Below are 17,259 nucleotides of genomic sequence, written 5' to 3' on the forward strand. Positions count from 1 at the left end.
TCACGTGGTTCTGTGACGACCGAAGCTACGGATGTCAGCGGTCACGTGATTACGACAGCGCTGTAGTGTGTGTGTGTGTGTGTGTGTGTGTGTGTGTGTGTGTTTTGTGTGTTTTTTAAAACACGCCCAGATCTCCAGTATAAAGAGTTTCACTGCGCGGTGAGTGTAACAGTATGTTTATTATTAGTTTATTTCATTTCAGTCACCAGCTTGTGTTTTAATCGACATTAACCTCGAAAGTTTCTGTTTGTGCTCTGGAGTTAAACTTACTGCTGTTAGCATAGCTACAGTGCTAGCTCGCTAACTGGGCTGTTTAGCAATGCTAAGCGGCTAACTAACTGAACACGGAGAAATAATCTAAAGTGTAAACTCCTCCTGGTCATTAAATTTCACCCGACACACACAAATAAGATAAACTAATGCTAAATAACTTAAAAAAGCGATTAACAGCTGATTTATGTATCTGAGGAAATGAGCAAAAGATATTTAAAAACGTATTAAAGTTAATTCCGAGCTTTAACTCTGAGCAGTTAGTAAACACACAGCTGCATTTGTTAGTTTTTACTTTTGTTTTCTTGTTAAACATTTGCGGGAAATAGTAAACTTTATTTATTATCATTAGTGCAGCCACAGATATGATCGAGTTTATAACCGGAAACAGAAACCACAGGTTTATTAAACACTTTTCGATATTTCACACAGCAATCATCATTTATTAATGTTTTATATTAAGAGAATATTTTATTGATGCTCATTAATGTGAGAGTGAACATTCAGGTGTGTGTGTGTGTGTGTGTGTGTGTGTGTTTTATCCTAACAGGAGTGTGAGATGTATTATTACAGATATGAGAACGCGGAGGTCAGCTGCTGTTACAAATATCTAATGTTCAGCTACAACATCATCTTCTGGGTAACACACACACACACACACACACACACGTACACATACGTACACATACACCCTGTCTGTTTCTGCCCTGTGTGTGTGTGTGTGGTTTCCTCACATACCATTAGAGCTCTTAACAGGAAACTTAATAAGGAAGCCCTTAACCTATTCTGCAGTACAGCTGGAGTTACTCTGTGACAGGAAGTTGAGTCACTGGGTTTCCTGTTGTGTGTTCGTGTTAAGAAACACTAGAGTCAGAACTGCAGACAGAGAGCTGTTTTAATGAACAGAAGCCCTGTGTGTTCCAGTGAGTGTGTGCTCCAGTGAGTGTGTGTGTTCCAGTGAGTGTGTGTTCCAGTGAGTGTGTGCTCCAGTGAGTGTGTGTGCGCCAGTGAGTGTGTGTTCCAGTGAGTGTGTGTTCCAGTGAGTGTGTGCGCCAGTGAGTGTGTGTTCCAGTGAGTGTGTGCTCCAGTGAGTGTGTGTTCCAGTGAGTGTGTGTTCCAGTGAGTGTGTGCGCCAGTGAGTGTGTGCGCCAGTGAGTGTGTGTTCCAGTGAGTGTGTGTTCCAGTGAGTGTGTGCGCCAGTGAGTGTGTGTTCCAGTGAGTGTGTGTTCCAGTGAGTGTGTGTTCCAGTGAGTGTGTGTGCGCCAGTGAGTGTGTGTGCGCCAGTGAGTGTGTGTTCCAGTGAGTGTGTGCGCCAGTGAGTGTGTGTTCCAGTGAGTGTGTGCTCCAGTGAGTGTGTGCGCCAGTGAGTGTGTGCGCCAGTGAGTGTGTGCGCCAGTGAGTGTGTGCGCCAGTGAGTGTGTGCTCCAGTGAGTGTGTGTGCCAGTGAGTGTGTGTTCCAGTGAGTGTGTGTGTTCCAGTGAGTGTGTGTGCTCCAGTGTGCGTGTGTGTTCCGGCGTGTGCGCGTGTGTGTTCCGGCGTGTGCGTGTGAGAGTGCGCGTGTGCCAGTGCGCGTGTGCCAGTGCGCGTGTGCCAGTGCGTGTGCCAGTGAGTGCGAGTGTGCGTGTGCCAGTGCGAGTGTGCGTGTGCCAGTGAGTGTGTGCGTGTGCCAGTGAGTGTGTGTGTGCGTGTGCCAGTGAGTGTGTGTGCGTGTTCCAGTGAGTGTGTGCGTGTTCCAGTGCGAGTGTGCGTGTGCCAGTGAGTGTGTGCGTGTTCCAGTGCGAGTGTGCGTGTGCCAGTGCGAGTGTGCGTGTGCCAGTCAGTGTGTGCGTGTGCCAGTCAGTGTGTGCGTGTGCCAGTCAGTGTGTGCGTGTGCCAGTGAGTGTGTGTGTGCGTGTGCCAGTGAGTGTGTGTGCGTGTGCCAGTGAGTGTGTGCGTGTTCCAGTGAGTGTGTGCGTGTTCCAGTGAGTGTGTGCGTGTGCCAGTGAGTGTGCGTGTGCCAGTGAGTGTGCGTGTGCCAGTGAGTGTGTGCGTGTGCCAGTGAGTGTGTGCGTGTGCCAGTGAGTGTGTGCGTGTGCCAGTGAGTGTGTGCGTGTGCCAGTGAGTGTGCGTGTGCCAGTGAGAGTGTGTGTGTGTGCGTGTGCCAGTCAGTGTGTGCGTGTGCCAGTCAGTGTGTGCGTGTGCCAGTCAGTGTGTGCGTGTGCCAGTCAGTGTGTGCGTGTGCCAGTGTGTGTGTGCGTGTGCCAGTGTGTGTGTGCGTGTGCCAGTGAGTGTGCGTGTGCCAGTGAGTGTGCGTGTGTGCGTGTGCCAGTGAGAGTGTGTGTGTGTGCGTGTGCCAGTCAGTGTGTGCGTGTGCCAGTCAGTGTGTGCGTGTGCCAGTCAGTGTGTGCGTGTGCCAGTCAGTGTGTGCGTGTGCCAGTCAGTGTGTGCGTGTGCCAGTGAGTGTGTGCGTGTGCCAGTGAGAGTGTGCGTGTGCCAGTGTGTGTGTGTGCGTGCAAGTGAATGTGTGTGTGTGCGTGTTCCAGTGAGAGTGTGCCTGTGAGTGCGTTTGCCTGTGAGTGTGTGTGTGTTTGCTTCTACATCACACTATTACCCAATCACATATTGAATGTTGTCACACTCTGAGCTGAGTTTCTAATATCTGGAGATTTTAACAGCAGTACTGAGTGTGTGCTGGGTTTTAAACTCACAACCTCCCGGTCACCACCACACAACCTCACCCAACACTCTGTGTGTGTGTTTCTGTCAGCTGGCCGGAGCAGCGTTTATTGCGATTGGATTCTGGGCCTGGAGTGAAAAGGTGAGGAACAACGATAAATATTTTTAATATATATATATATATACATACACACACACACACACACACACTTCTGATGTGTATTTATATGGCATTAGTTTAGATACTATTTGTTAGTGGTTAGCTTGGCATTAGTGTGCACTAACTCTGTGTGTGTGTGTGTGTGTGTGTGTAGGGTGTGCTGTTGGACTTGACCCAGGTGACCCGTCTCCATGGGTTCGACCCGGTCTGGTTGGTTCTGCTGGTTGGCACGGTAACGTTCATTCTGGGATTCGCTGGCTGTGTGGGAGCGCTGAGAGAGAACATCTGTCTGCTCCGCTTTGTAAGATTGTTGTTGTTTTGTTGTTGTTATTTTGTTGTTGTTATCATAGCTATTATTTTATTTATTATAAATTTTTTTTTTGAGTATTTAAGGGTAAAATCACACTCTACATTACACTGTACTGACCTGCTGAGATCTTATTAATGTTGCTACTGTACTGCCTGTCTTACTCTTAAATCTGTCTCAAACAAACACACACACACACACCTGTCTCAACCCCGAACAGACTTGCAATTTCACATAAATAAACTGTGTGTGTTGTGTGGTGTGGTGTGATGTGTGGTGTGTGTGTGTGTAGTTTTCGGGTGTGATAGGCTTTATCTTCTTCCTGGAGCTGACAGCGGCCGTGTTAGCGCTGGTGTTTCAGGATCCTCTGAGAAAGTGGATCAGTGACTTCTTCATAGTGAATGTGAAAGGGTACAGAGACGACATTGACCTTCAGAACCTCATCGATTCACTGCAGAGAGTGGTATGCGCCCACACACACACACACACACACACTCTGAAATGTTTGGTTTGTGGTAAGCCCCTTTCCTATGTGCTCTTTTACTGATGTAATTAAAACCACATTAAAAGTCACATTTGAAATTCCAGAAAGATTCAGTGGTCGAGAAAATTAAAGTCCATGTCCCAGGAAATGATGTTCAGGGTTCACATGTGAACAGAAGCTCATACAGTACCGGAAATGGGAAGACTTGCCAACCTTTACACATTTTATACAGGAACTGACATTTTACCAGTGTCATATGCTGCTACAAGCTAATGCTAAATAATTTAAAAAAGCGATTAACAGCTGATCTATGTATCTGAGGAAATGAGCAAAAGACATTACGTATTAAAGTTCATTCTGAGCTTTAACTTTGAACAGTTAGTAAACACACAGCTGCATTTGTTTTCTCTTTAAACATTTGTGGGGAAAAAAGTAAACTTTATTATCATTAGTGCATCCACAGATGATGATCGAGTTTATAACCGGAAACAGAAACCACGTCCCGCCCCCTCTCGTGTTCCCCGCCCACTCCCGCGTTCCTCGCCCTTTCCGCCCTCTCCCATGTTCCTCAGTCTTCACCTGCATTCAAAGCTCTGTGCTTCAGAAGTCTGTTTCATTACATCTGGGTCTTCCATATGAACTCAACCAGGGGTGGTTGCAACATGATCTCAGAACTTGCTAAAATGTTAGTACATAAAGTTTGGTAGAAAGGACTGACAAATCTCAAATATAGTAGTGGTTTAACTAGAATAGTGGTTTGATTGATTTTTAAAAAGTGATGCATATAAAATAATGATGTTAATTTAAAAAAAAACAGATTTAGTGTTCTTCCCTTTTTGGTTGCTTCTGTTTTAATGATCTCACAAAGTTCTGCTCTTATAAATATTTCTTTCCAGAGGTAGTGTACTTCTCAGGAAATCCAGCTCATAGCAAAGCTGTATCTGACTTTTTTTTTTTTTTTTTTAAATAATTGTCCTTCAAAATGGCAGAAAATGCAATATTTGCACAAAAAGTTATTTTCACCAGTATTGTAGACAGAGACTTGAAACCATGCTGGACCATTACAGAGGTTGGTTCTAATGACATCAGCACCATTATGGACACCAGATATTGCTTCCACACTTAGTTTCACTACACTAAGGTTTCACATTTAAGAAAATCATTAGTTTTACTACTCACAAATTGTATTTTCAAAAATTCTCTATACTGTATATAAAACCACTAGTTTTAAACACAAGTCAGCATTTCTGAAATTGGTAAACTTGACAAAATGTACAATTTTAAAAAGCATAAAATTCAGTTTTGACAAGGTGCTAGAGATGTTCGCATGCATAAGCACTGGTTCGAGTACTATTAGTACTAGTACTAATGCCATGTACCAACAGGGTTGTCTACATGTGTTTTTACTTCTGTAGAACCATATACCTAAAATATTGCTGACATCATCAATGTGGAGGCAGTGGCAATTCCCCTAGGTTTTTAAGATGCTGCACAGATCAGTTATCAGCAGAATTTTCTGTTGCATAGATCTGCTGTCATAGGGCTTTTGGGAGTGCTCAGTTTTGTGTGTCTATAAAAGCTTGTGAAATAAGCACAGGCCCAGTTGTCTCAACTCCGTGGAATCCAGTGCAGAGGAGGAATAAAGTGACTTTGAAGTAGAGACTGAGCATATGTCTCTGGAGAAGGCATCAACAAACTTTACATCCATCCAGGGGTCTCATGGCCCCTCAACCTCGTTCAAGTGGCCTTAGAGGGATGAAATTTGCTTGGTACCTTTCACACGTCTTGACTGGGATTCCAGCACCACACACAGAAAGCGGGGGATGTCACGATACAAGATAAACAGCCTTATAAAAAGTCCTTGAAGATGTTATTGTAAAGTTTGAAAATTACATTCACAGCAATCAGATCTAAATAGGCTTGAATCAGTGAGAGCTACTTTGTGCTCATGTCTTTCTAGTACCAGTATGTTAACATTACACATACATTTGTGAATAAACATTGCTGTTTTACATATACACAAACTTGAATTTTTTTTATAATGATGGCAGACCTGTTGGCAAAGGAAATTTGGGGTGCATGTAGTACTAGGATAACAGTTTACACATGCAAAGATTCAGGTCACTAGCTGATTGTTAACAGTGGATTTTATGCTTATCAAAATGTAATTATTTTTTCAATTTTAACAATTTTAACCATATTCGCATGCCTCTATTTGCATCTCTAATCCTAGTGGTCCTTTCCAAACTTTCCAAACTTTGTGGGTTTTATTCCACATGTGGCATAATACAAGTAACAAGAAATAAAATGAAGATATAATATAAGGAATATTCTATAATTTTTAGAGTAGTAAAATTGATGATTAGAGTAAGCAGCATTATTGGTGTCCATAAACGTATCACAATCAACTACTATAAATCTCCAGCAAGTTGTAAGTCTGTATCTACAATACTGACCTTTCTGTGAACATCTGAAAAGTGCTTCAAAAACATTTTTTTAATGTGAATATTGCCTTTTCAGCCAAAGTGAATGGCTCATATTACAGAGAATAAGACAGATACAGCTTTGCTGGATCATTTTAAAAAGCCAACAAAGAAGAAAGCTCAATTTGTACAAGAAATTTGACATCTCAGCAATATAAACCAGCTACATTTAGTGAATAATAAGTACCTTATCAGCAGTACTTGTTCTCACTTTCAAATATTAATATTAGCCTACAATACGTTGGAAATAATGTAAAGATGTTGCAACCAAATTTTTTAGAATTTGTTAGAATTGACATGGAATGGATTATAAAGTACTTATATGCTTCAATGCTAATGAGACTAGTCTGTAAGAATCTGTGTGTGTGTGTGTGTGTGTGTGTGCGCACTTTCCAGAACCACTGCTGTGGAGCAAACAGTCCGAATGACTGGAACCAGAACGTTTATTTTAACTGTTCACAGACCAACCCGAGCAGAGAGCGTTGTGGGGTTCCGTTCTCCTGCTGCATCAGCGACCCGGCGGTATACACACACACACACACACACACACACACACACACACACACACGTAAAAACACATACGTACACAAAAGCACCCACGTATACACACACACTGCTCATGCATCCAATTATCTGATCAGCCACTCATGTGTCAGCAGCACAGTGTATAATACCATGCAGACTCGGGACAAGAACCTAAATTAATGTTCACATCTATCATCAGAATGGGGAAAAATCTCAGTGATCTCAGAGACTTTGACTATGACATGGTTGTTGGTGCCAGAACAAGAATCTGAGGTTACAGTTGACTTGCATAATAACAGATACTGGTCAGTTGAAGCTTAGGTAAAGACCAGGTGATGGTTCTTCAGTTTGGGTGAGTCTGTGTCCACTGTAATCTCAGATTCCTGTTCTGGCATAAACAACCATACCACGGTCAAAGTGACTGAGATCACATTTTCCCCATTCTTACTTTTGATGTGAACATTAACTGAAGCTCTTGACGTATCTGCCTGATTTTATGCACTGTGCTGCTGACAAATGAATTCATTTTATACCAATGAACATCATGAAAAATTTTATATTGAAAAACTACACATATTCCTGGCTAAACATTGTGTGTGTGTGTGTGTGTGTGTGTGTAGGACACAGTAGTGAACACGCAGTGTGGTTATGACATCAGGGCATCTGAATCTGCGGTAAGAGCACACACACAGAATATTAATGAGTTATATCAGTGATATTATCTGATTAGTGTTGGTGTTAGACCTAGATCGATAAGACATTTTCACACTGACATTTATTCCCTATTTTATCACAGTTTATGAGATTATTTGTGAAACTTGGTTTCTTATTTGGAGTTTTGGGTCTGTGTGACACGTGTTCACACACTCAGCGTCGCACTCGCCTGCTGACCAAAAGCGTGACACTGCATGTGTTCATGTAGAATGTAATAATATGGAGCTTTAGAAGAGAGCTGTTATTTTACATTCTGAATGGGACTAGAGCATACCTGGGGAGCGAGTATTGTGATGTATCGCGTAACTGATAATCAGCACACAGTTGAGTTTAATATTCCATGCTGTCACTCTGTCTGTGTGTAATAACAGGATAAGTGTGTGTGTGTGTGTGTGTGTGTCAGCAGAAGTGGCAGCATGTGATCTATGTGAAAGGCTGCGTTGCTGCTCTGGAAGAGTGGCTGCCGCGAAACATCTACATCGTAGCAGGAGTGTTTATAGTCATCTCATTGTTGCAGGTGCACACACACACACACACACAAACACTTCACTGTTACAGGCACACACACACTTCACTGTTACAGGTATACACACACATACACACACACTTCACTGTTACAGGTATACACACACACACATACACACACACTTCACTGTTACAGGTATACACACACACATACACACACACTTCACTGTTACAGGTATACACACACACACACACACACTTCACTGTTACAGGTATACACACACACACACACACACTTCACTGTTACAGGTACACACACACACACACACTTCACTGTTACAGGTATACACACACACACACACACACTTCACTGTTACAGGTATACACACACACACACACTTCACTGTTACAGGTATACACACACACTTCACTGTTACAGGTATACACACACACACACTTCACTGTTACAGGTATACACACACACTTCACTGTTACAGGTATACACACACACGCACACACACACTTCACTGTTACAGGTATACACACACACACACACACACACACTTCACTGTTACAGGTCTACACACACATACACACACACACTTCACTGTTACAGGTCTACACACACATACACACACACACTTCACTGTTACAGGTCTACACACACACACACACTTCACTGTTACAGGCACACACACACTTCACTGTTACAGGTTTACACACACACACACACTTCACTGTTACAGGCACACACACACTTCACTGTTACAGGTTTACACACACACACACTTCACTGTTACAGGTATACACACACAAACACACACTCTTCACTGTTACAGGTTTACACACACACACACACACACTTCACTGTTACAGGTATACACACACACACACTTCACTGTTACAGGTATACTCACACATACACACACACACTTCACTGTTACAGGTATACACACACACACACTTCACTGTTACAGGTATACACACACACACACACTTCACTGTTACAGGTATACTCACACATACACACACACACTTCACTGTTACAGGTATACACACACACACTTCACTGTTACAGGTATACACACACACACTTCACTGTTACAGGTACACACACACTTCACTGTTACATGTGCGCTCACACACACACTTCACTGTTACAGGTGCACACACACACTTCACTGTTACAGGTGCATACACACACTTCACTGTTACAGGTACACACACACACACACACTTCACTGTTACAGGTACACACACACATGTCTATAGGTATATGTAAAGTGTTTGTAGTGTCTTAATGTGTAATAATTTGTAGTGTGTCAGTATGTAATAAAGTATGTGTATTGTGTGTGTGTAATAAAGTGTGCACATGTGTGTTTCAGATGGTGGGAATTTTCCTGGCTCGGAATCTGATCAGTGACATTGAGAAAGTGAAATTTAATTATTAACCAGGGGGAACCATGAAAAGACAAGAGACCACAAACCTTCCAACTTTGTTTCATTTACTTCTCTGTTCCTTTCACTCTGTAATTGCGTGTGTGCACGTGTGTGTGTGTGCGCATGTGTGTATCCATGTTACCTTGTGTTAAGGGTTAAAGGTTTAGTTTGTTACTGGTCAGTATATAGTTTATCAGTAAGCCTTTAGCATTAAGGTGAAGTGTGTGTGATTATTTTGTGTTGGTGTATGTTGGATGTGAATTTGTCTCTGCAGTGCCTTTGAAGTTGAGTGTGTGACACACTCACGATGTAACGACTGTAACTGTAATTTCACTCTCTCAGGTCTTAAATCTGCATTTTTTTAAAATTCCAGTTTGATATTTTTGCGATGCTGCAGATAAATGTGAATATTCTTTATGTTGAATCTGATTGGTCGATCAGTGCAAATATTTCTAACAGGGATCCTACAGACAAATGCGATTATTTGATGGTGAATGTGATTGGTGGATTTTGTTGCTCTCCTGCTGCCTGAAAGCTGAACTCTCATTTTCGTATTGTCTTCACATCACCTCTCTGGAATTAATTCTGTATTCTTTCTGCATGTTTTCCTAAATTTGAGTCAAATCCTGAGAAACACTCGGCCGTAACACTGCCACTGAATTAACCTTCAAAAGTTTATACACATGGTATAAAATGTATATGATCATGACTTCAGTGGGATCCATCAGTGGAGGGAGGGACTTTGTAAGTTGTAAGAGATTTTTTTTTTTTATTTGCTGCATTATAATGCTTGTATAATTATATGTGAAATAGTTTGATCTTTTTAACATGAAGGGAATTTCAGAATAAAATTGTAAAATCCTAGAACCAGCAGAACCAGACACGCACACTCACTGAGCACTTTATTAGGAAAGCTGTACTAATGCTGGGTAGGGTCTCTCTTTGCTCTCAAAACAGCTTCAGTTCTTCGTGGCATGGATTCCTGTCTTTGTGGCATGAGGTTCTGCTCCATGTTGAGATGATTGCATCATGCAATTCCTGCAGATTTGTCAGGTGCACTTTCATGCTGTGAGTCTCCCGTTCCACCGCGTCCCAAAGGTGTTCTACTGGATTCAGAGCCGGTGATTGGGAAGGCCACTGAACTCATCGTCATGTTCATGAAACCAGTTTGAGACGACTTTTGCTTTGTGACATGGTGCATCATCATGCTGGAATGATAAGCCATTAGAAGAAGATAAATTGTGGCCATGAAGGTCAGCTGTGGCATTCAAGCCATGACTGATTGGTATTAACGGGCCCAAAGTGTGCCAAGAAAACATTCCCCACACCTTCACATCACCTCCACCAGCCTGCACTGGTGACACAAGGCAGGTTTGGTCCATGGATTCATGCTGTTGGTGCTGAATTCTGACCCCAACATCTGTGTTCCTCAGCAGAAATCCAGATTCTTCAGACCAGGCTATGTTTCTCCAGTCTTCATCTGTCCAGGGTTGGTGAGCCCGTGCCCACTGCAGCCTCAGCTTTCTGTTCCTGGCTGACAGAAGTGGAACCTGACGTGGTCTTCTGCTGTTGTAGTCCATCCCCTTCAAGGTTCGACGTGTTGTGCATTCTGAGATGCTTTTCTGCTCACCGCAGTTGTGCAGAGTGATTCTTTTCTCATCAACAGGGCGTTTCCATCTGCAGCTCTACGGCTCACTGGATGTTTTTTCTTTACCATTCTGCTTTTCTTTGCACCATTCTGAGTAAACTCCAGAGACTGTTCTGTGTTAAATCCCAGATGATGTGAAGTTATAGAAATACTCAAACCAAAATCACTGAGATCACATTTTTCCCCACTCTGATGCTTGATGTGAACATTATCTGAAGCTGAAGATGCATTGCACCGCTGCTACACAATTGGCTGATTAGATAATTGCATGAATCAGTAGGTGTACAGGTGTTCCTAATAAAGTGCTTGTGTGTGTGTGTGTATATATATATATATATATATATATATATATATATATATATATATATATATATATAAATAATGGTTTTTGTTCTTTTCTTTTTTCGTTACACCGAAGACATTTGGGTTTGACATTAAAAGATATGTTTGAGATGAAAGATCATAATTTCAGCTTTAATTTCCTAATATTTACATCTAGATAGCTTAGAACATGGCACCTTTGGTGGCAGACCACCCAATTTTTTATGAATTCCAATCTTCTCCTTCTGATTTGTACTGCTGATGAGAGGTTTGCATCTTGTGGTAAGTCCTCTTCAAATGGTGGTTTATGATAGTTTCACCCCTGCTCTGTGGAGGTTGTTGGTGATGTCACTGACCATTGTTTATGGGTTTTTCTTCACAGCTCTGACAATGTTTGTCATCAGCTGCTGTTGTTTTCCTTGGCCGACCTGTTCAGTGTCTGGTTGTTAGTACATCAGTGGTTTCTTTTCAGGACATTGAAAATTGTTGTATTGGCTATGCCCGATGCTTGAGCAGTGGCACTGATCAATTTTCTCTCTTTTCTCACTTCAGAATCTCCCAGAGGCTCAAAAGTAATTGGACAATTAAATGATAAGCAGTTTTATGACCAGGTGATGACCTGACTGTAGATGTAAATATCAGGAAATGAAAGCTGAAATTCAGATCTATCATCTCATATTCATCTTTTGATCTCAAACACAAATGTCTTCAGTATATCGTGTAGAGTATATATCAGTGTATAGTGAAAACAAAAGAATTGGCGTTGCTGTTCCAGTACTTTCAGAGGAGACTGTGTAGTGTGTGTGTGTGTGTGTGTGTGTGTGTGTGTGTGTGTGTGTGTGTGTGTGTGTGTGTGTGTGCCCGCCCGCAGTACTTTGCAAAATTCTTAAGCACCCTATTTCTTTTAGTACAAATTCTTATAGATGTTTATTTTATGATCTCTGCATTATTGTGTCAGTACAAAAACATTTTATATTTCCAAACATTACTTTTCAAGCAAATTAAATGAAAAATGTTTGTCACTAAAGAAAGCATGATTTCATAACTGGCTGCTCTTCAGACAAACCTACGTAATGAAGGCTGTTGGGATTTAAGTGACTGTGGCAGATTCTCCAACATGCTCAGTAAATCTTACTGCTAATTTCCTTATAAAACTGCACACAGTGGACCTGAGACTACTTTTGTTTTATTTAAAAAAAAAAAAAAAAAAAAAAAAAAAAAGGTCACACCAAATATTGACTTTAGTTTTCTTTGCTTGTGCCTAAGACTTGTGTGTCTGTGTGAGTGTGCTGTGCAAAAGTCTTAGGTACATGCAAAGAAATGCTGTAGAGCATTAAATGTTTCTACATAAAAAAATACTATAAAGAGCAGTAAACAGTAATAAATGAAACAATACTTGGTGTGATGATCCTTTGCTTTAAAAAAATAGTATCTTGGGTGCAGTGTGTGCAGTTTTATAAGGAAATGAGCTGGAAGTGTTACTGAGCATCTTGCAGAAGCAGCCACAGTTCTTCTGGAGACTTTGACTGTCGACTCGCTTCTTATTTCTGCAGTGAAACCCAGCAGCCTTCATTATGTTTTTATCTGAAAAGTGTCTCTTATGGAATCTGCTGCTTTCTTTACTGACATACAAACATTTTTCTGTAACATTTCATTTTGTGCTGGAAAACTAATGTTTGGAATCTAAAATGGTTTTGTACTGAATCAATAATGTAGAAGTCATAAAAAAAGAAAAAAGTTTGTACTAAAAAAAAATAGGGTGTCTAAGACTTTTGCACAGTACTGTGTGTGTGTGTGTGTGTGTGTGTGTGTGTATATACATACATGTGTTTATATATACTGTGTTCAGGGAGTGGTTAACACTGCTTGCCTGTTACAGAACCTTTAATAGCCTATATACAGTGACTTATATATACAGTAACATGACTCTTGGAGAGCCTGTGTTAAAATTGGAGGACAATATTAGATTAAAATGTTGTACATTTTAAGATTAGAATTTGTTTTACCAAGTGATTTGTATCAGCTTTAAAAGTTAATTTTCTCCGGTTTTCTGTTCTTTGTGTTTAAACTTATAATGCCTTTTACCGGTGTCCGGCTCTCTGAAAGGTCTGTTAACTTTTAGTATTGTAGAACTTTTTTTGTTTATATGGTCAGAATGCCACTGTTTATCCCTGCACAGCCATCTTCCCTCGTTTTTACTGTTCGTCTTTTACAGAAACATTACACTGAACCATTAAGCCTGACGTTTTCATCCAAAGAAATCTTTAATATACTTTCTTAATTGTGTCACTGAACGCTGACTGCACTGTTTTAATTCTGTGCCATTATAAAATGTTTATTATAGTGTTAACTAAAGATTGTTAAACTTCTAACTTGCATTACTGTTTGTTTCTTCTTGCCGTTTTAATTGTAGACTTCTAAGGGTATTTTTAAAGCTAGTCTAAACTTTTGGACCAAAATATTCTATTTTATATGCAAATAAAAAGCTGCAGTTTTGCTGATGCATGTCATTTTATTGTCAGTTTTCTAACTGTTGTTAATCAGAACCCACTTGTAGTGGAAATATGTCTGTTTATGCAGAAAGCACCTGAAGTGTGAAAATATTTTTCAGTAGAATTATTATAGCACTAACTATACACACTATTACTTGGCCAGTGAGAGCTTGTGGTAACTGTTTCATCTGAGCTGGATGATTATGTCTAATGTGTGTTAACTTGATTTTGCAGGGAATTAAGCTCAAACCCAGGTGGCAGTACAGTCATGCCAAGCTGATGCTCATTCTTTAAGATTTCTGGTTGTTGGATTTCCTTTTTCTGTTCAAAGCCAGGCATTCTGAGTGATTTTTCAACTGTTCAGATGGTGATGCTAACATCCTGCTGGGTCCTTTGGGCTTCCTAGAGAACTACCTTGGGCTATCTTGGGCTACCTAGAGAACTACCTCTGGAATGTACAGACAGCTGTGGTCAAAATGGTGAATGCCTTAGCATCCCAGTCTGCTCACACTTCTGTCTTGGACAGCTGGCTGCACACAGGCCTCAGCGGGACTACATTTGGTCCACTTTAGTTATAGAGGTCATCTCTGGACACCTTGGTATCAGTATGACAGAACACATGAATATGCCCAAGAGTTTCTGTGATAACTGTAGGTTTGGGCTGCTTTGGTCATTTGGTAATATTGATGCTAAACAGTACAAATCAACTACTGTCATGTCTAAGTCTTGGCCTGTTTAGTTATAGTCAGCCACTTAGGCTGAAGGGTTGCACCAGAGGTTTGGAAGATTTGATACAAGGTTCACACAGGTCCTTGAATTGCTTTAAATTTAGCTTTTTGAAAAGGTCTGGGATACTTGGAAAACTGCCATTTTTAGAAGTGCCTGTAATGAAAAGCGAGTATGAATTCTCATTTTACATTACATTTTAAGTACTCACCCAACTGTAAAGAAAACAGTTTTTTTCTCTATTTTTGTCTGTTCTGATGAACATTTTTAAGCCCACTGATATCTGAACTAGCTACATAGCAAGTCATAAAAAATAGCCTAGCCACAGTCATGGTCAAACTGATGCCAGCCTTGTGATTGCATTTTTTTCCTCCATAGAATGTTTTGCATATGCAACCACAGTGATAAAAATCACGCAGTGAAAAAATGAGGAAATGTATGGTCTCCTTTTGTGTAATTCCTATTTGAGGAATTGCTATTTGAGCACCTGTCAACATAGATCTAGGCCCTTCTATGACATGCTGCAAGAACAGCACTGAGAAACAGCCCTAGGAGCCTTCCTTCTGAAATGTAGTCTCTGATCATCTCCCTGTCTGTGCTGGGGCACTCCAGATTGTGCCCCACCCACCCTGCAGAAGCACCTTGGCAAGATATGTTGGTCAAGTAAGAGAGACACAACTCCTACCCGAGTTTGAGAATGCTAGGATGAAGGACCTAGGAGATAAGGGGTGCAGATGCTTGGTAATATGCTGTTGTTTTGGTAATTTTGTCCCTAACTCCTATTGTTGCAAAGGCCAAAATTCTACTGTACTAGATGGCCAAAAGTATGTGGACACCTTGACCATCACACCCATATGTGGACATTCCCCAAACTGTTGGAAGCACATAATTGTATAGAATGTCTTTGTATGCCGTACATTATATTTTCTGCTGACTGGAACAATGGAGCCCAAACCTGTTCCACGTCGATAATGCCCCTGTGCACAAAGAGAGGTCTATGAACACATGGGTTGCCGGGGTTCGGGTTACGCTTTTACAATGACCCAGGGTTAGGGTTAGGTATAGCGCTGAAACCAGTAGTGGCGTTCAGATGAGCTGCATGCAGATTTCTCAGTTTCTAGGGTTAAGGTTAGTTATTGGTGAAGGTATTGGTGAACCAAGGAAAGAGCACAGGCCGGCAGTTGTTAAGCACTGCCATTGTTCCTGTAGCAAACCCCTGCTTGGGGTTTGGTAATTTAAAAAACCAATTGAGCGTAACTGGACTGGGCTTTAATTTGATAGGTTTGGAGCTGATTTAAATGTTAAAGTGTGTTAAATCTTATTCTATCCTGCTTTAATTAAACAGTTGGCTTAGGATTAGGTTTTTGTGTTTACAATTATGAACACTGATTAGTTTAGGGTGTCATGGGAAGGAGAGCAGAGTGAGGGTGACCCACTAGCCTGAGGATGTAACCTCCTATGCCTGTGTGGGCATATTTCTGCTCACCTACCCATCGTTCCTACCATCATTTGAAGAGTCTAAGGCTGGGCAGGTGTGAGGAAAAGCATAAGTCAAAGCTGGAGTTTAGACAGGGTTAGGGTTAGGTATACACAAAGCTGTTTTGTCTCTAGCGTTTAGCTGGAGTATAAGTGGTAGATGTTTGTTTTTTCATTTGCTTAATTTTGGGTGCATCTGACTAAGATATTTTACCCAATTGGATAGTGTTTACATATTTATTTTTATTCTAATTCATTTATTTATTTAATTATTTCAATTTAAATATTGTTAATTATTTGTGTACCTAGCATGTTTATTTGGATATTCTTTTCCTAATAAAGCTTTTCTTATAAAGTAACCATGCCTTAAATATTAAACATTACCTGTTAATATTAAAATAGCTTTACTTATCTATCTATCTATTTATTTATTTTAAACAGCTAACATCTGCTATGTTTAATGATTCCTACATGTAGATGCAGTTGAGAAACTTACCTCTGAGTTTTCTGCCCTGCAAGGTGGGTGGAGACCGTTAGTCCCAGCGGATGACCCCGATGCAGGCCAACAAGCTTCTACTGGGCGGACCCTCTGGCGATCACCTGCCAAAAATGCTGAGCAATCTCCAAATGGCTGGAATTTATGGTTGGATTGCCAGTCCAGGTTATTACATGGTCAGCTCTGCACCATTATGGTGAGTAAATAGTGACACCTACTGGCTAAGATCACGACCGGCTAATTTCATTTAGCAAGTGAAATACTTGCAAACATAAAAAACTGTTGCGCCTATCTTTTTTGTTTTTGAGGTATTGAAGATAATATATTCAAAGACCCTACTCCCACAATCCTCTGCGGTTTGCCTAATTTGAATAATACATATTCTTGTCCAATCGTATTATAGGTGTTTAAATTTGTGTTCCAGAATGGATTGAGGTTAGGATTACAGTCATGATCCACCTGTATTCTAGGATTAAGTTTAGGATTACAGTTAAGGTAAGGGTTAGGGTTAGGTTTAGGCCTAGGGTTAGGTCTTTAAACTAGGGTTAAGCTTTTGGGGATAGAAAATAAGGTTAGGGTTAGGGTTAGGTGTTAGGG

General features: G+C 40.9%; 1 protein-coding gene across 1 annotated transcript; it reads left to right on the forward strand.

The window, feature by feature from the left end:
- tspan14 (tetraspanin 14) lies at positions 1–13,982 on the forward strand. The gene is made up of 9 exons (XM_053232726.1): positions 1–159; positions 821–910; positions 3,017–3,067; positions 3,240–3,386; positions 3,685–3,855; positions 6,756–6,881; positions 7,505–7,558; positions 8,005–8,115; positions 9,449–13,982. Exons 2-9 carry the CDS (start codon positions 830–832, stop codon positions 9,512–9,514), a joined length of 807 nt encoding a protein of 268 aa, XP_053088701.1. The 5' UTR covers positions 1–159; positions 821–829; the 3' UTR covers positions 9,515–13,982.
- The last annotated feature ends 3,277 nt before the right edge of the window (positions 13,983–17,259 follow it).

The sequence above is a fragment of the Pangasianodon hypophthalmus genome, chromosome 3 (assembly GCF_027358585.1).
Source record: "Pangasianodon hypophthalmus isolate fPanHyp1 chromosome 3, fPanHyp1.pri, whole genome shotgun sequence".
NCBI lineage: Eukaryota > Metazoa > Chordata > Actinopteri > Siluriformes > Pangasiidae > Pangasianodon > Pangasianodon hypophthalmus.

Bases quoted from the DNA above. Each gene is read 5' to 3' on its own strand.
- tspan14 (XM_053232726.1), top strand. From the start codon at position 830: ATGTATTATTACAGATATGAGAACGCGGAGGTCAGCTGCTGTTACAAA. The intron at 911-3,016 runs GTAACACACACA...TGTTTCTGTCAG, and splicing joins GCTACAACATCATCTTCTGG to CTGGCCGGAGCAGCGTTTAT. The intron at 3,068-3,239 runs GTGAGGAACAAC...GTGTGTGTGTAG, and splicing joins TCTGGGCCTGGAGTGAAAAG to GGTGTGCTGTTGGACTTGAC.